At 41.5% G+C, this 19,426-nt stretch overlaps 4 protein-coding genes across 4 annotated transcripts; 2 read left to right on the forward strand and 2 right to left on the reverse strand.

Moving 5' to 3' along the window:
* Positions 1–1,413: 1,413 nt before the first annotated feature.
* LOC116213271 (VQ motif-containing protein 4-like) lies at positions 1,414–3,186 on the forward strand. Its single transcript, XM_031548144.1, has one exon. The coding sequence runs from the start codon at positions 1,659–1,661 to the stop codon at positions 2,520–2,522; it is 864 nt and encodes a 287-aa protein (XP_031404004.1). The 5' UTR covers positions 1,414–1,658; the 3' UTR covers positions 2,523–3,186.
* A 1,376-nt stretch (positions 3,187–4,562) lies between these two features.
* On the reverse strand, positions 4,563–8,311 carry LOC116213269 (probable bifunctional methylthioribulose-1-phosphate dehydratase/enolase-phosphatase E1). Its single transcript, XM_031548141.1, has 12 exons — positions 7,961–8,311; positions 7,489–7,625; positions 7,086–7,181; positions 6,738–6,857; positions 6,560–6,649; positions 6,227–6,400; positions 5,949–6,104; positions 5,645–5,794; positions 5,465–5,566; positions 5,244–5,353; positions 5,031–5,149; positions 4,563–4,928 (listed from the first exon to the last, which is right to left on the reverse strand). Exons 1-12 carry the CDS (start codon positions 8,199–8,201, stop codon positions 4,837–4,839), a joined length of 1,587 nt encoding a protein of 528 aa, XP_031404001.1. The 5' UTR covers positions 8,202–8,311; the 3' UTR covers positions 4,563–4,836.
* A 421-nt stretch (positions 8,312–8,732) lies between these two features.
* On the forward strand, positions 8,733–13,961 carry LOC116213270. Its single transcript, XM_031548142.1, has 12 exons — positions 8,733–9,030; positions 9,735–9,799; positions 10,174–10,272; positions 10,636–10,768; positions 11,011–11,070; positions 11,537–11,596; positions 12,081–12,203; positions 12,338–12,409; positions 12,692–12,829; positions 12,981–13,136; positions 13,251–13,352; positions 13,581–13,961. Exons 1-12 carry the CDS (start codon positions 8,806–8,808, stop codon positions 13,614–13,616), a joined length of 1,269 nt encoding a protein of 422 aa, XP_031404002.1. The 5' UTR covers positions 8,733–8,805; the 3' UTR covers positions 13,617–13,961.
* A 2,076-nt stretch (positions 13,962–16,037) lies between these two features.
* On the reverse strand, positions 16,038–17,579 carry LOC116214872 (early nodulin-like protein 2). Its single transcript, XM_031550355.1, has 3 exons — positions 17,260–17,579; positions 16,900–17,148; positions 16,038–16,783 (listed from the first exon to the last, which is right to left on the reverse strand). The coding sequence occupies exons 1-3, from the start codon at positions 17,456–17,458 to the stop codon at positions 16,254–16,256; spliced, it is 978 nt and encodes a 325-aa protein (XP_031406215.1). The 5' UTR covers positions 17,459–17,579; the 3' UTR covers positions 16,038–16,253.
* Between the last annotated feature and the right edge of the window lie 1,847 nt (positions 17,580–19,426).

The raw sequence follows: 19,426 nt of genomic DNA on the forward strand, positions 1-19,426 counted from the left end.
TACTCGGAATTAAAATTAACCCCAAAAATCGTCCCTACTATATTTGCTAGTGCCAAAATGAGGCACCAATTCAATAACATTTTCTATAATATGCATTCACGTAGGATCATTCACTATCGGATTAAAATGGCGACATTCGTGTAAGACCGAAACTGATAACTGCTTCTATAGTAAATGGAAACGAACCACCCGTGCGGGCCGTGTCACATTTTAAAAAACTTTTGAAACTTGCGAAACTCTAATGCTTTTCTTACCAAGTTTTTCTTCCATTAACTGTTAACCTTGAACTTTAAAAGCATGCAGTGTTGATAATACACGGAACGGACGTGAATTCTCTAAGCATACAAAACCATCCCTTAAGAACTTATATTTGAATCCGATATTTTCATCAAAATAAACCATATCGATATGGTTAAAATTCGAAGGGATTTACACTCGGGAGGAACCTCTAGTGCAGTTTTCACACGCATGTGGATCCACAAAAGCGATAAAAATGTTCCTATCATATATTCATATCATCTCCAATCCCATCACACAGAATAGGAGACTCAGAGAGGTCTACGTATGGGGTCAGGGCTCTGAAGTCAATGCCCCATATTACTTTCTTCTTTTTCATTTTCCTTTTCGAGATTTGCTTTTTTCCAAAGAAAGACTTTTCAGTTTTCTGATGATCATAATAATAACAATACTCGTTGGTGTGGCTGTGGCACATATGCCCTTCCCCATCTTTATGTATTATTTATTGAATTAATTTTTTCACCCCCCATAAATTCCTAATACGACCAATGGCTCTCTCGTTCAACATTTTTTTTTTCTCCCCTTCCAATCCCCAGAACCGTTTCTGTCATTTTCCCACCAATCGATCCTTAAGAAATTATTTACCTACTTTAATTGACCCAACTTGATGATCCACTATTATTTCACATTGAAGACGCACATTAAAAAACAAATAGCCCTTCATCTGACCATGGATGATTTTTCCAATTTTATTATCCACACACACACACATATACATATTTATCTTTATCAGTGGTTTGAGAAAATAAAAAGAAAGGGTCTCTGCCACTTTTGTAACAGTAGACATAGTCCGAGTTGTAAGTAACATATATTTCCCGTATAACTTTCCTTGTTTTTGCAAACCCAAAATACGAAAAAGTATCTCAAAACCTATTCCGTTCAATTTGAGAAAAAGCTCATCTTTGATATCATACGATATAATAGTATATTTATAACAAGGTGTATAAGCGCCTCAATAGGAGGAGAGTGATGAAATGAAATTATGTAATAATTTTAATAATATTAAAAGGAAAAAAAAGAAAACATTAGGATTGAATAATAAATAAAAAAGAAATGCTGCTTTGTAAGAGGAGGGGGAGAGAGGGAGTGTGTGTGTGTGTGTGTGACACAACAAAACAAAACAAATGGCAAATAAGGAAGAGTAGACACCATTTCCTCCCTCTTCCCCTTCTTCTCTCTCTTGTGTCTTGTCATCAAGCCTTGTTTTTCACTCATCCATCTCTTCTTCTCCACCCAAAGCCAACCCAAACTCTCTCTCTCCCTCTCATTCTCTCTCTTTGTCTCTGTTCCTCTTCTGTGTGTGTGTGATAGAGAGAGATAGAGAGAGAGAGAGGAGGTTAGTTGTGAGCTTGAAGCTCTCCATGTCAATGGAGATCAGTCCCACAAGAGCACAAGACATGAGAGACACCACCCACCACCACCATCACCACCACCACCTTCACCCCAATTCTCCCTTGAACTCCCCTAAAGGCAACAACATTAATGGAGAAGCTGGAGGAGGAGGAGGAGTAATACATAACTCCGCCGCCAACACCGGCGGCGGAATTGTTATGGACATCCCGGCGGGGACTCCCCTCACCCCGAAATCGATCTCTAGATCTGAGCCGAACCCTTACCCGACCACCTTCGTCCAGGCCGACACCTCCAACTTCAAGCAAGTCGTCCAAATGCTCACCGGCTCCTCCGAGACCGTCACCAAGAAGCAGCAGCAGCAGTCGAAGCAGCCTTCCCACCACCAATCGGACTCGTCGTCCCAATTACCGTCATCAAAGAGCGTGATCCCGCCGATACGGGCCCCGCCCAAGAGGAGCCAGCAGCAGCAGGGTTTCAAGCTCTACGAGAGGAGGAACCACAGCCACCTCAAGAACAGCCTCATCATCAACACCCTAGTCCCCGGCCTCGGCGGCGTCCCCCCCGGCGGCGGGTTCTCCCCGAGGAACAACAAGCCGGCCGAGATCCTGTCCCCGAGCATGCTCGACTTCCCCAAGCTCGCCCTCAGCCCCGTCACCCCGCTAGTCGACCCGTTCAACAACAATTCCTCAGGCTCCGGCTCCTCGCCTTCCCTCTGCAGCTCCTCCTCCTCATCCTCCGAGGAGGAACGGGCCATCGCCGAGAAAGGGTTCTACTTGCACCCGTCCCCGATGAACACTCCCAGGGGGGCCGAGCCTCAGCTGTTACCGCTATTCCCGGTCACTTCTCCCCGTGTCTCCGGCGCCTCTTCATGAAAAAAATGAGCGCTAGGGGTTATTTATTATGGATATTAATCATCAGGTGCTCGTACTCCCAGTCCTGACTCTCGGCACAGCAGGTCACCCGTGTCGCCTAGTCTATCTAAATTAGTTCGTCGTATGTACCAATTTGGGATCGGGAATAACCACCGGATTAGATGGATATAGAATGACTGATGATGTGTAGGGGTATCTAATAATTTTCGGCGACCGGCGAGCACGGATCAATTGAGGGGAGAGTTAATTCGATCGATGCGAGTGATTTGCTCCAAAATTGTACACAGAATTTGATGGTGTTGGTGGTCTCTCCAATTTCTTCTGTGCCAAGAAAGGAGGAGAGAGTCTTTTTTTTTTTTTTTGCTTGATTATGGACGGACGGACGGACGGACGGATGGATGGGTGTTTCCTTAGTTTTTGGCCTTTTGGAATCGCAAAGTCCTAACTGCCATAATAAGCAAAACATTTCAGTGGGGGAAGCAAAGAAGGCCTTCTCCCGTTTATATTTTTTCACCTTTCAAATTTCTCCATTCCACCTTCTCTTTTTCCCTAATTTTCAATTTTACACCTTTTCTTGCTCTTTTTAGGTAAATCTGGAACTCCCTTTAATCTTTGTAAATTTAATTTTCTTTACTAATTTAATTTGAGACATTTTTCTTTTTTATTTTTAATGTCAAAATATCTATATATCTCTCTCTATATATATATCTATTTGGACTGTAGAGTTTACTTTTTGCGCATTGGGTTTGGCCTTTACGACTTCGTCGTGCGAATGTAATGAGTTGTCAGACCTGACTTCCCAGAAAGTGCATTTGATTGGAGACTCTCTCTACTCTGTGAGAGAGAGAGAGAGAGAGAGAGAGAGAGAGAGAGAGAGAGAGAATGCTAGAAAGAAAGAGAATCCTATTCTCTTCTATGCTCTCTTCCTATATTTATCTGTCATTTCTTCAACAATATCCAACGAGCATACTTATCAAAAGAAAAAATACAAACGATCTAACGAGCATCATTAAACGTGTTTATTTAGATTAATTATTATTTCGTCTCGAAATATATTCGTTTTAATCTCGATATTCAACCGTGAAAAGAGTTCATCACTCTAATTTCTGAAGTTTAATCCGTGCACGGTCCGATAAAGTGATGTTACTTGACTGTAAGGCTGTAGGGGGATAAGATATCCTTGTGAGAAATCGGGGGAACTTAAAAGTGGTTGAAGGCGGAAAAAGGAATCAACAGGTCAAGTGCTTCATTTAAAAGGGAACGGGTGGGTGATGGGTTCCCTCTGGGGCTGTCTGGCAAAGATTTAAATAACGTGATATTTGATAAATTAAGTGATTAAGAGACGAAATATATAAGAGGCGGGAAAGAATGATAAGGATAAGAAAAATTTTATGAGGAAGAAAGAGCACCAATAAATGAAAAATAACTTATTTCAGTAAGTTAAAATTTTCTATTTATTTCATTAAGTGATTTTATACTTAATAATTAAGTAATTTAAATTTTCATCTCTGATATTTCTCTATTTCTTTAATTCACTTTCCCTTATAACTAACTTGTAACTAACTCTTAAACACTTATTTAATTAAGTTGAAACAAACATACCTTAAGTTCTTCATCTGACAATGTTTTAAATGGCATCTCATTTGTCCCAACGTTGAAACTCCAGCTCACCGAGCGTCGGTCCATGACTTGAACACGTTGCCGAACTGAATTTCTGGTCTGCAGCTCAGTGAAAGAGAGGATCTGTTCATAAGCCACTTTCCAGATTATTGTAACTCGGGTCTCACGGGCAAGGAATCTTTGTTTCATTGTACCAAACAGCGCACTCATGCAGTTCTCGATTCGTCAGAACAAGCCTTTCAGCGCACTTTAAATTTGTCCTGTTGCTCTAAGTCTCTCTTAAAGATCAAGCCAATTACAGATCATTGGGATCCATCCGTACACAGTTGATTTGTGTACTTTGTCAGTTAACTTGTGTTTCTCTAGTACCAGGACACTGTTCGAGCTATCTAGAGCATAGGCAACAGGCCATGCAGGAAGAAGAAACAACCATGGCCCCACTTCCGTGAATTCCTTCCCAATCATAGGAACTGCTACCAAGATTATCATCATTTATTTCTCTCTGGAGTCTCTGCATCTCATTACAAGCTTTTAAGGTGCAAGGCATGGGACTGATGACAAACTTGTTCGACCACCAGGGTCTGGCTTGCGTTCATCTATTCGGTCCATCAACAAGTCGTCTTCAGTTCTAGACTTCTATTTAGCTAAACAAGCATTTTTCACAGTAAGACAGGTACTTAGTACATACAATCCTTCAGATTTCCGAGAATGAAGTCACTGTCTTGAAGCCATGATTCTCGGGAAGAGGGCCATTTCCAGGCCGGACGGAGACCACCACCTCCAGTCCTATAACAACATCCAACAGAGTTTATTACTGAAATCTGGACAGTAGACGTTACCAGACCACTAACAAACTGGTAAAACCATCTAATTGTAATGATTCTTTACCTGCCCCCTTTGCAGCGACGGCTTCTTGGTAGACATCAGTAACGAATAATACATCCGATGGTTTATCGACTCCTAAAGACTCGAAGATCTCAACATAACTTCGAGTCTCTCTTTTATTTCTGCATAGGCGAGGTGCAGAGGGATAGTCTCAAATCAGAAGGGTATCCTCAGAAAAGCAAACAAATAAAAGCCAAAAGGGACCAGGAAATTTACCCCACAGCAGTGTCGAAGTATCCGCACAGGTACTTTCTCAAGTCTCCATAATTTGTATTGCCGAATATAAGCCTCTGGGCCAGCCTGCTTCCACTGGAATAGATGTACACCTGTGGCAGAAGAAGAGAGAGAGAGAGAGACGAACCATTAAACAAAAATAAGGCAGGCTTAGATGAAAGGAATCAGTTTAGTTTCAATAGGCTATAGGAAGAGCAGCAGACTTTGATGCCAAGAGAGTGCCACTTCTCGAGAGCGTCTGGCACGTCCTCAAAAATGACTCCCTCCAGTTCATTGCTTTCGAACCCGGTTCGCCATATATGCCCCTGCAAGGGAAGTTATTACTTCTGTTATACACGTATTGCTTGGCAAGCATGCGAGATACCATTTCCAGTTATGCTTACTTGCAACTGTTTCAGGGCAGTGATCTTGCGATCAGCTTTGATCATGGCATCCACATTAGCAACTAAGGCAGCAATGACCTCTTCCTTCCCTGCCTCATCGGGTGGGATAGGAAGAGCGCCAGCAACACCATTTTTCAGGTCATCTTCAACCTACAATGTTTAAGAAACTATCCATCAGTGCTTATAAGTCAATCTTAAGGCAAGCGAGACAATTCTACTAACAGACTACAGCCCTAAAGGAGATACAGTTTGCACACAAACAGAATTATCATTTCATTCAAGAGGATGTGAACATAAATCTTACTTGAGAGCGCAACAACTTAATATCATCAGCAGTTTCTGGAGTTCCATAAGTTAATGCCAGATGCCTCCCTACATTATCCCGGGCATAAGGAAAGAGGACCTCAGTAACAAATGATATGGGAGTCGTCGTTCCTTCAATATCAAGAACAATGCATCTCTGCAACCAGAAAAGAAAGAAATAAGTTATAAGTCAACGTAAAGCTCCCTGATAAGCATTTGATCTTAGAGGCCACCAAAAACAAGTCTTCAGCATTCAGTGACAGTAAAGAGCACACATACAGGCAGTTGCTCATTACGATTGTCTGAATTCATAGTTCCAGTCGAAGGGGTGCTCGTGCTGTTAACTGCAACTCCTTTGCCACTCTGAATTAGACCATGCTTTGGTGTGGTCCAATCGATACCCAGTTGACGAAGCTTGAGAGCAGCATCAAAGAGGTAGTGGTAACACTCTGCCTGAAAGTGCTCGACATAAGATATTTCAAGTCAAAAGGAGCTCATTCTTTCCATCAGTAGTTCAAGTATGTTGGAAGAATCACCAGCAGAAGAAAAATTATTATCATGACACAATCTACTTGCAAGAGACTAATTTCGTTCACTGTTTGGAACACAGACCTGAGTTTTAGCACTGATCCATGTGTCTCCCCATATGTATATACCATGGTTACGAACAAGCACGGCTGTGGCTTTTGGGTATGCTTCAATCTACGACACATAAAGGGCAACAGAATCAGTTTGCAAAAACAAACAGTTGAATGAGAAGATAAAAATGTACGGAAAAAACAGAAAATACCGCTTTGGTGAGGGACTCAGTGAGCTCATATTCATAGGCTGTATTCTCTATAATTGGGACCACCAGCTCATCGTAATAACCATGTCCTTTAATTCCTTTGATCATCTCCATATGAGTTATCTATAGATGCAAAAGAGACAAAACCATACAGATTATGACACGCAAATCGTAACTGAGAGAAGGTGGATAAGCTGCCAGTGAAAGTGACTAAGCCAGTAGTCGATGTTGATGCACCTAGTTAAGATCCAATGTACTATTTCATAGAATGTACAAAACTTGAAGCTTAAAAAGAAAATATCTCCGCCAGCTACCGGCATAATCTAAATGACTGCAGAGGCAGAGGCTCACCCGAAATTCAGTTGATGATGGGTTCATCATAGTCACAAGACACGATTCGATCCCATGACTATGGATAACAGCTCCAGCATTGTGCATAGTATATGCCTGCAAGATACAGTGATTTGCAATTTTATTACTGACGAAGAGCCATGCAAATTAAGAATGAATTTGGATAATTTGTGCACCAATAGGCAACACTTGAACATCTAGGGAAGTCACGACAGTAGCATCTCAATAAATGAAAATCTATAGTTTCAATAATTGCAAGGTTTGGTGATCACGACATGTCATTATATTTCAGATAACCAGAGATCCTTAACCAACCAAAAGTTCTTGGGCCAATTGTGCCCATCAAAGGGCCAGCTTTTTGCAGATTTCTCCGTTCAAAGAGCTATCAGAAAAGACTCCTTACCTTCATGAACAGAGGAGCACAGTCTGTACACTTGGGGGGTTTATTCGGGTAAGGCTTGGGAGATGGAGAAGACAGGATAGACCCGTTAGCTGACAAAACGTACATGTCCTCTGGTAACATTCTCTCCTTCTGGACTCCTAAGGAACCAACCAAATGCACAAAATTCGATCACAAAACTGTCTTTAATATTAGAATAAATGAACTGAGTACTTGGACATCAATCAATTGACTGCTGAAATTTAGCTTCACAGCTCCAGTCAGCTCATGACTGTGAAACTCTGGTTCGAACTTCCCAATTCCCCAATCATGTAAAAGCTTCAGTTGGAAGACGGCAAACAGAAAGAATAATCACCCAGAAATCATACCAATCAAACCAACCGGGAGTCGAAGAAAACCAGAAGTGTATATATATATATATTTGAGCTTTATACAGTGAGAAGAGATTGATTGTGACGGAGAGGGATGAGAGTACCCGAAGGGGACATGACGATGAGCTGGTCGGGCTTGGGAACGGAGTCATCATGGACCTTGATGGTGATGCTGCCACCGGTCCCCGACACCCACCCGAGGGTGTAGAACTGGCGGCAGAGATCCGATATCAGAATCCGGGTGTCCATCACTGGCTTGCTCTCCAGGTAGGCATGGGACGCCGTACCCGCCGCAGCTGCCTTCAGACCATTGAAAGCCGCCGCCGCCGGTGCTGCTGCCGCCATCGCTGAGCTCTACACCGAGAGGGAGAGAGTGTGCGAAGCTGCTCTTCTGGTGAGCACGAACTAGAAGTGCTGAAATGCCCGAATCTCTCCGCTTTAATGCCGTCCGAGATAAAATTCTCTGTTGCCAAACAAGTTAATAAATGAATTATTAAAAAAAACATGTTAATTAATGGGGGAAAATAAGGGTAATTAATGAGATTGTGATTTAATTACCCGCTGATGACTGAAGTGCGCGATCTGATTGGATGGTGAGAGGGGGACTTGTGTGGCGGTCCGCAACAGGCCGCCACAGGTTTTGTCTTGGTCTGACCCATGCCGTGAAGATCACGTGAGCCTAACACGTGCGCAGGCACCACTAATTGCGGTATATGGGCCTTTAGGTCCATATCATCTGCAGTTGAGCCTGAATGAAATCGGCCCATAACAAGGCCCATCATTATACATTTCTCCGAGGAAACGGGGTGTTTGGTTACGAGAACTAAGCTGCTCCTTTCCTGGACATCCTTACTTCCTCTTTCCTTCCAGCCAAACCAACAGCCCACCCAATCCATTTCTGCTCCCTCCCCCCGTGGAGAGCTCTCCGTTCCCATTGCTCAGTGGAGCCATGTCGAGGGGTACGGACAAGCTGGTAAACAGTGTGAAGCAGTTCGCCGACGCGCAGTACAAGTTCATCTCCACCCGCTATGGCCAGCAGCTCATCGACATCTTCGAGTTCCCTATTAAGGTCGTGCTCTCCCCCTTCACCCTCGCCTTCGACATCGCCGGCTCTGCTCCCCGCGGTTTCGGCATCCCCGAGCTCATCACTAAGCTCTCCTACGCCTCAATCTTCGTGAGTTTCCTTCCTCGCATTCTCGTGAACGTTCTGCAATGTGCTGCCTCAGAATTTGAAGGTTCTTAGTGGCAGAGCTGAGTGTCGGATGGCCATTTGCCTCCTGATTGTTCACCTTATACGTGATAGGAGTGTTAAAGAAAGTGAACATCGTAGGCCTCTTAGAATTCAATCGCGTAGAGGGTTGAGCTGTCAGTCAAGTAAGTCCTCAATGTCGCATGGAGTGGAGGCAGCACGACCAGTTGCAGCTGAGAAGTTTAGGCTCATCTTATACTAGGAATTGCCTCTAATGTCAGAGTTTATGTCAGATTGAAACTGAAACTATCAGTGCTAATATCGCCTCGGGAATTTTCTTGTTCATTCAATTCCACTAACACCTCACCAATGTGTTTGACTCCATATGCTGTGGAAGTGGCACTGAATTATCTCGAGCATGACTGGCTAATTTGTGTTGCGCCTCTATTTTGCTGGCTTGGGAAATTCTGCATATATTTGATTAATGATTGTTTTGTTTTCTGCATGCATTTGACTATTAATTGCTTTGTAATCTTCGTAAATGCTCGAAGATAGTATTGATTTGCCATCTGTATCGAGGGTTTACCTAGAGTAACTCCAGTTTCAAGCTATGATGCTGTTTCGTTTCGTTTCGTTTTTATTTATTGACTCCCTTTTATTAAGTTATTATGCTGCTGTTTTAACTGTAGGCTGTTGCTACTCTTGGGACTTATGACATTGCATTAGAGCTTGGCAAGAAGGTGATATGTCAGAGGTGCTGCCCAAATTCTTAAAAATTCCTGCTTGGCCTTTTCCTTTTCGGTTGTTGTTTGCGTCTTAAACATTGTATTGAAGCTTGGATTGGGGAACATTTTGTGTCTGTTAATTCAATTTAACAGTGAGTTGCATTATCAAATATTCTGCCATTGGGTGTTAGTTCTTTTCAACTTTATTTTAGGGTATTAGTTGCCGAAAAATCTTTGGGTGATTTGTTGATGATATTGATCATGAGGGCATAATTGCTTATTTTGGATTATGTAGCTTCAAATTAGATGTCCTATTAATATGAAAAATATTTACTTCACCAAAGAAAAGCTTGTAAGGAGATGTTTGAGGCAGTCTTTTACTTAAACTTGCTTTGTATTGCAGAAATTGTAAGACATGCAATGGCTGGCAGGCGTTACGATGTACTATGTGCAAGGGATCGGGGAAGGTGCACTATCAAGTGAAAACATACAGCCTGAAAAGGTTCATTTTTTTCACTTATTTCATCTCTTTTGGCTACAACCTAGTTTCCTATATAGAGCTGTTTTATTACTCTTTATTAGTCAGAGGAAAATTTGAGAATTATAACTTTGGGTTTGTGGAGTTGAGTAGAAATGGTTAATTATCCTGAGGGCTTTTGAAAATTTGTAACAAGGATTAAAATGGAAACAATATGATTGTTTTCCAATTGTGTACTCTACATGGTCTTGATTTTGATAGGCAAAATCAAGACCATGTAAGAGTACACAGGAGGGAAACTAATGGTCCTGATGGTATAAATAAAGTTGGTTTTTTCAAATTTGTGGGGAGGTAATCTTGACATAATATTGCAATTTTCTCCTGCAGTGGAGAGAAGGCGACGGCTGACTGTGTTGCTGAGGCCATTGTAGAAAATCGTGCGGAATTAGTGCACCTTCCTTCTTCTGTTGATTTTCATACACCTCTACCATCTAAAGATTGCCTTACTTGTGACGGTACGGTAAGTGGATAAATTGACTTTTCCACCAAACCTTTCATGAGCACATGTTAAGCCCCTGGTTGAGATAGATTTCAATCAGCGGCATATCTTTCCAAGGAGTAAATTCCAGCTTATCTCAATAAAAAAATCTTAAAAAGTTGATTGTGTCTTACTAATTTCAAGACATGTTAGTTAAATGCTAGCAAGGGTGCTCTCTGGATTGGTAGGTTTTGGACACTATATTAATGTTTATCGTGCTGCAGGGGGTCATGAGCTGTCCTGAGTGCAAGCACAAACTACAAGTCAGAATTTCCGCCGATGATGTAAGCCTCTGTTCGTTGCAAAACTTTTGCGCCTTTGACAATACTGAAGTCCCCTCCATTAAGTACAGTGTTAACTGTCATCACCAATGAGACATTTTATTGTATGAATTTCATAGGCTAATTAGAGAGCAGAAGTCAGTACACTTCTACTCTCTTCGTTTGATCTGGTGGAATCTTCCATTTCTGATAACTAGTCTTAATGCAGAAAGTCAGTTTGGACCTAAAATCCTTTTCTGTACTTTATTCAGCCAATTGTAAGATACTGAAGGTGGTATCACCTGAAATAGCCACCTAAATATGTAGCAAAGATGGCATGTGATGAGTGCGGTATCTTCTTAGTGCAGTTAATGTGAAGTAAAATACCTGTGCAGTTATGTCAATGGATCCTATTACTCTACCCTTGTTCATGTAATGGTAAGAGAATTTGCAGCTCATATCGAATGCTCCGATTGTTCCATTTTTGCAGATAATGGAACCTCCTTGGAAAGCCTATAATGTTATGAGAAAAATGGACTACCCTTATGAGGTTAGTATCAGTTGTCGTCCTCTCTCTCCTTCTAAGATCGATTGCTTTAATAGCATTTTCCTTTTAGTGTGGATCTCCACAAATCTTTTTGTTCTTTTAATATGACCTTATCAATACAAAGCAGCATAAAAATTACCTGTCCTTATCCCAACTGTCACGGAAGAAAGAGACTAGAAGGGGTTCTTACTCGATAATAATGAATTTTGTGCTGGCACCATTCTCTAGTCGCTTGTTTCGTATGGTTTTTAACATTCAAAGGGGATTGATACTCGGATGATTAGGAGATCTCAGTTCTTGACTTTGGGCGCACTTTGCTCTCTTCTTATAATTTTTTTTAATATATACATGTAGATATGGTGACAAATTTTCCTATACGCGCTGATTCTCCCCCTAGAATAGTCCATGGGTCAATATGTGGAGTTTATGTTCTTGTCAACTTCATCTTCTTTTTGCCAATTCGTTGCTAATTTCTTAATTTTTGCAGCATATAGTTCACAGTATGAAAGACCCGAGCATTGCTGCATTTTGGTTGATTACCTTACCCCAGATCATGGGTGGATTTGACTTTGATGATGATGTCAAGCAGAAGATATGGTGGCAATACAAGGTTCTCTCTACACTTTAGCTCCCCTCCTGCCACTTTTACATGGCATTGCTTTTAAGAAATCCTGAAACCATATGCTCTCAGTATTTTCATCGAAGTGCTAAGTACTATAGCAACTATCTATTCTCTTGATCTAGGAGTCTATGAGATATGATCAACTTCAAGATGCTGTAGCCAAGAGAAAACCTGGATGGGAGTACTTGCAGGAGGTAATGTAAATGTTGTTGATGTTTTTTTTTTTTAAAAAAAAAAATTTTGGGTGGGGGGTTGTTTGCAATTCAAGCGGTTCTTCATACACTCTGCGAATATGATAGATGATAGTTTACTTTTTGTGGATTGTAAACAGATGTTGAACTCTCCTTTCTTTGCTTTTCCAAGCTTCATGCTTCGATATTAAGAACCTGCACTTGTCTCTTGTGCAATATCTTCACTTAATCTACTCAGAATATATACTTAAAACTGTCTTTAATTTGAACTCCTGTTATTTACAGGCATTGATCTCTTTAGATCCTGTCCGTGCTAGGGAAGATCCTCTTGTGGTGAAGAATGTTCCCTATTTCAAGGCAAAAAAGGCATTGGAGGCCGAAGTCTGGAAGTTGGATCCTCCTCCACGGCCTAAGAATTGGGGTGTATGTATCTGAATTTTTTTTCCCCCTATTTCCTAATTTGAAATTTATAATGCATCTCTTTTTGGATTTTAAATTGACTTCGCTCCGTATTTAAATTCATAGAGAATTCATAAAAATATCGGAAAGATTAATTTGCAGTTCTATAAAGCAGGACCTGGAGCTTCCGCTGAATTCATCTTCTTGGAGTGAAGAGGATCTCAAGGACCCTGAGAAATTCTATGAGATGACCGTACTTCTTAATGCTCAGAGAGAAATAGCTGATAAATTCTTGGATGCTCAGTGGCAAAATAAATGGCGTCAAGAGAAGGTATGTAGCTCTATGTATATTTGATATATTGGAAGATACAATAAGAAAAAAATCGTAAAAGCATTAGTTTTTGTTTAATATCATCCATGAAGTGACCTTTCCGTTCGGTTTCAGCTGAATGAGATGCTGGAAGAGAAAGTCCGACCATACATTCAAGAAATTGACGAAGGCGTCCTCTCTCGACCTATTGTGCTGCAACCAACTCACGACCACAAGGTATCTCCTTCCCTTGTCATGCATCTCTTTCTGTCCGTGCAATCTTGGAACTCAGCATTTCTTCATATTTCATGCAACCTAAATTTCACAATGCACATGAGCATTGCTCCATGTCCCACACAAACTGCCTTTTTTCTCTCACGATCTTTCTTCGAGCCAATAGGTCTTTCTTCTTGTTTTCGAATACAGCGTTCTAAATATCTTAGCTGCATATCCTTTTTTTGGCAGAGGAAACCGCGACAAAGAAGATGGTGGTTCTTTTGATAATCATGTAGCCCTTCAATCAGCTGTCCTTTTGTTCACATTTGATGCCGTTGTTGTCTCTGCGCTTTTCAAGCTTTGTTTAATCTCAGATGAGTTAGATAGATGTGATAACATCACTCTCTTAATTTTCTGCAGTCACTACAATCATATTTATCTTCGCAGATAGAAGAAAATCGTTTTAGCGAACTCCTAAAGATTACTTATCCCAAAAAAATAATTAAAAAAAATTCATAAAGGTGGTAGTCATGAGGAGGTGGAAAATGCGGTCCACGCAACCTTGTGTCACGTGTATATGGTGTTAAAGTTGGACAGGTGCTAATAATTCATGCATTATATTATTTGGTACGACCATTTCGAATGTGGTTAGTCTTTGGAGCAATGTCTTTATCATATGGGAAAGAGCCTAAGGTCTCTTTATCCAATGGGCCCGAACAAGCCGATATTCAAGTGGGAGTGTTGATCACAGTTTATCTTGTGATCGCACCAAAAGTTCCTTACCCTTTTTTTCTTTTCTTTTCTTTTCTTTTCTTTTTGATGATTAATATTATTATTACTATTTTATTTATTTATTTTTAAGGTACTGGAAAAAACTCTTTATCCTCTCGCCGACACATAGAAACACTGACAAAACACGTCCCTGCTGCATGAAAATGAAATGGAAAGAGAGAGCAGAAAAGAAAGCGGCAACCTTTGCATTACTGGTGTATAAGCCCCCCATGTGATCTTTCCTACGTTATTAAATACGAACTATAGAGAAACGAGATGAGGCCATTGGGTGTGCAAATACGATATCCAGATCGTGGGAAGTTAGTTAGGTCGGAAGTTTTTAGGTTGCCGCGTACCGACTCGGTTCAGTGCATGGCACGTACAAACAATCTGAAAGCGAAAACTCGTGGTGTCATTATTGAGGGTCTGCATGATAGTACGCTGCTTCATCTTAACTACGTGTACTGTTTATTCAACTTGACGAAAATGAAAAGGAAAGAGTTGGCTAGCACTGGGTGAAATTAATCCTGCACCGTAAGATCGAGTGCATCGACGGTCAGGATGTGTTCGGGGACAAGAATCTTATCCTCCACAAGGACCCAAATCTAGCACCTTCGGGGTCTTTCTTTTTCTTGATATTGGAATATTTGTATTCGATTGATATTATATATTATTGGTCTTCAGGTGTAAGTGGTCCAAGAAAAGGGGAGAACAGTTTTTTGTGTTTTCAATTGCCAGAAGCAAGCGCCACGGCATTAAAAAATAATAATAATAAAGAATTTAGGTTGTGTTTGATTTTAGATTGGAATTGAGTTGAGTTGCGAATTTAATTAGTTTATATTTAATTGTATTGTTGAATTATGAGAAAAAGTGTAAAAACGTAATGAATAGTTAATAGAAATTAATAATTGTGTCGTTGAATCGTGAAAAAAATAATAAATAGTTCAAAAAATTTAATATTAAAAATTAAATTATTAAAAAATTTAAAAAAATAAAAAAATAATAATCGTATTATTAAATTAAAGATAAAGGGAGTTTAAACAGATTAAAATTAAAAAAAAATTATTAACCAAACGGGTCCTTATCGATGAGAGTCACTTTTTTTTTTCGACATAAACTCCTTTCTCGATGAGAAATTTTTTTTTTAAAGGGTAAAAGTAGATGGTGAGAAAACACGTTGATGGTGGTGGGGGAGGTGAATAAAGGCTATGAGCAGACCTTCCACTTTTTTTCGTCAAATCTAACAGCCGACTGAATTGTCCTTTTGCCGGACGTGGAGGGACTACGTGGCTGTGGAACGTTTTGCATTGCTACCTTCGTCCTTCATGTCAGAACGGTCCATCCCATTCCCAGTCCATGATGAAGCTGTCATGTCAGGCGAGGCCCACATAAAATTTGAATCGTTCGATTCCACGTCTCAATTAAATTCACATTGATCGACCCGTTAGTATTAAATTTCATAAGAGCATTTAATGTTAATCCCCCTAATACATAAACCAGAACACGTGTAGAGAGATAAAAGAAGCCAAATAATCTTCCAGCAGAAAATGATAGAAGGGACGAAAATGAGAGGTGCCAGATAATCCAATACTCACATTACTGATAATGTTCTTAATTGCTAGCTTTGCAATTCTCCAACAACATTCTAGAGATTTAAGGATACTTTAAAGTTGGTTTTCTTTAATCGCTTCGGGATGAAAATCATATATATATATATATATATATATATATCGCTGACTTTTTTTTTTATCACGACCGGAGCTCGTGATTAGACCACCACGTTTGATTCGAGGGCGTGGAAATGCAATTGGTCGGCAGATGCTATATAAGACGGTCCAGAATTATCAATCGCAACAGGTAACATGCTTCGTATGCGGCAGAAAATTAAAGTATTGAATCATTCAACACAACTCAGGGAAAAAAAAAAAGAAGAAATAAAAACGACAAGATAAATAAATTCAGATCCATACACAAATCCTCAATGGAAAAAAAATAAAAAAGAATAAATCATAAGACATTAAAATTAAAAAAAATATCCCGAGGAAGTGAATATATGGACAACTAACAAAATCACAGACATAAGAACAATGTAAATTTTACAATAAGCTAGGCCATCGACTAATAATTCCTTAGTTTCAAGCTAATCTTTAATTATGAAGTTGCCCATAAAAGCATAGCGAGCACGAGACCGACGCCGGACGCGCCAAATCCTGTAGAACGGATAGCCCATGCCGATGAACTTCCCGGTGGTGAAGTCGGCGTACCTGTGCCGTTGGCAGGCAAGCCAGAAGATGGAGACCCAGGGGGTACTGCTGATCCAGAAGGAGATATTGACTCAGATGGTGCAGTACTGCCTGGTGGACTTGGCGGTGAAGTCCCGGGAGGCAATGCTCCGGCAGGCCCTGGTACGACTGACGGTGACAGGGCGGGACCTGCCGGCGGTGATGTGCCAGGGGCTCCGGCAGGCCCTGGTACGACTGAAGGTGACAGGGCGGGACCTGCCGGTGGTGACGTGCCAGGGGCTCCGGCGGGAACTGCTGCTCCAGGAGCTTGTGGCGGTGTTGATATGACCGGAGCCGGTGCCATCGCTCCCGGAGCTGGTGATGGCGGAGATGAAGTTCCTGGAGCTGGTGGCTTTGCTCCAGTTCCTGGTGCCGGCGGCGAAGTGCCCGGAGCTGATCCTGCAACATGAATATCAATCTATAGCTAGCCTAGCGCGATTTAATAACCCATCTGAGTAAGATGATATGTAGTACTGGCTGGCTCTAGTAATGATCAGTATTTGATCAAGTCTGACCTGTCGGTGGAGGAGGCACTCCCGGAACCACAGGTGGCCGCCTAATGGACAAGACGACGACGATGAGCTTCTGTCCCTGCTGACAGTGATTGTCCTGTCCACTGATGAAGAAGAAAGGGCCCGACCTATCGAGAGCGAACGTGGTGTCTCCGTCATCCCATCTCTGAATCGGGTTCTTCTTGTTGCACTTGTCGTAGTCGTCCTTGTTCACGAGCAAAACCGAGTCCTCGCCTTTCGTGTACCGGAAGTCTGTGCCGGAGCAATCACAACGACATCACACCACGACATGAATCCTAAGATCTCAACGTAGATCACAAAGAAATATAACTTTCCATGCATGCTCGGGTCGTGACGACTTACAGAGGGTGTCGTTGATCAAAAACCGCATCCTGCCGGACCACTGGTTGTAATCCTCGGAAGGATGGACGACCCACCCGTTCCTCCCCCCGACATTAAACTTGTTCGCGGCGGCGGTGGAGGTCAAGAGACAGTAGCAGAGCGTGAAGACGATCGCCGGCAAGCCGAGGCTCGGAGACAACTTACTACTGTGCCACTCCATATATGTAATCTACACACACAGAGCGAGCGAGAGAGAGAGAGAGAGAGAGGGGTGAGAGATAAGAGATGAGGCTCTGATAGAGAAGATTACGTGGTCTCAATGATATGGGTGTGTTAATGTCTGTGTATATATATATATATATAGATGGGAGATACAAAGGAGAGAGATGCGCTAATTAAAGGCTTCTTCTTGTTCAAAGAGAGTTTGACACTTGTCGGGACTATGCGAATGTTTTGGTCGATCGATGAGATCTTCCAATGTCTGTCTGAGTCTCCAATGGACAGTTAGGCAGAGATCAAAAAGGAGATTGAGATTTACGCACACGAGAGAAGTGGAAGTGGTAGCCCCTTTTGTCCTTTTTTTACCCCTCATTTGAAACCTTAAGGATTTCGTGAAGTTAGTTAATTCGTTACGGCCAGACCAATTTTACCGGTGAGACCATGAATGTTGCTCTTGGTGCGATCTTCCCCTTTGAACGTTTGACAAATGGAAAGCCGGTTTCGAGCCATGCAGTCAGTCATGCGAGATCCGTACCTTGCATGGGCAGGGCTACTCGCGGGATTCGTGCTAGCGATCCGATTAGAGATCAAACGATTGATGCCACCCTAGAAGGAATAAATCTCTTTTGAAGTTTATGTGGATGGTGCACGAACAAACCACGTGTTTAAATGTGTTGCAGATTTGTGACAATTTATACTAATATGTTGGACTGCTATTGATTTGTGATATGTAACACGTGATATACTTGTTATATACAAGACTTTACGAATATAGGTGGTGGAGACAGTACGCAGAATTCGGCTTGGAATGCGGGATTTCTACATTCAAAAAAGAAAAAGAAAAAAGAAAAGGGAGTATAATACCACATCTCCGCTTGATATTCTAAAAATTTTATGATGTGATTACTTGCTTCTTTGTTATTATTATTATTCTTGTATTAGTCTTATGAGATCCTCCATCGTAAGTAAATAAATAAATGAATAAATGAATGAAGAGGGAATCTTATGAAACCAGATTGGATACAAGTGGAAAGCAATTAATTAATGGGCTTAATACTCATGATTTGTACTTGGGCTTGGAACTGCCCCGTCGGCCCACAGAGTGTGCGGACCTTAGACCAGTAACAAGCCCGCTCAGGCAAGTTTGGGTTCTGCCTACCAAAGTCCTCCGTACTTCTCCCAAATTGGATGGCTAGTTTTTACTTTTTATTGAAATTAAGATGGATGAAGTGACAGGTGTAAGGTCTTGTTTGATAAAAACTAACGGGAGCACTTGAAAAGAAGTAAAGTGCGCCTCGGATTACTTTTCTCACCACTTTTCCGACCCAAAAAAAATTATAATTATTTTCTTAATTTCATATTTTGGAAAATAATATTTAAAAATAAAAAATTATGAAAAGAATGAAAAGAAAAGAATGAACGAAAGGTCAAGGACAGAGAGAGGGAGAGGGAGAGAAAACCTCTAAGGCGACCGGCTACCTTACTTGGGGTGGTGGAGGCCAGAGACGAGCCACCATTGTCCCTTCTCTCCCTCCCCTCTTCCTCTCTCTTTTTAAAACTCTAGTTCCTAGGTTGAGGGATTTCAAAAGTTCAATCATTCTTGATTGATGTTGAAATAGGGATATCTAATATCAATTTATATGGGTTACTCAATATTGGGTTATGCTATACCAATTGTGGATCGATTTTGGAGAGCTCAATCTACCATATTATATAGATATCATACTCCATTTATTAGGGTGTGAATGGTAGGCGGACCCATACTTATTGATTTCAATAGAACTCCTTACGATCGTTGTTTCTATTTGAGTTTTAGAAAGAGAGAAGGGGAGGGAGGGAGAGAAAGGGGGCGGGCGGTGGCTCTCCCTTGGCCATCGCCGCCCCAAACGAGGTTGCCGGTTTGGGCCTTGAGCGGGGATGGCCGACTACCACCGCCCCTTCTCTCCCTCCCCTTCTCTGTCCTTAATGT

The sequence above is a fragment of the Punica granatum genome, chromosome 7 (assembly GCF_007655135.1).
Source record: "Punica granatum isolate Tunisia-2019 chromosome 7, ASM765513v2, whole genome shotgun sequence".
NCBI classification, from domain to species: Eukaryota; Viridiplantae; Streptophyta; class Magnoliopsida; order Myrtales; family Lythraceae; genus Punica; species Punica granatum.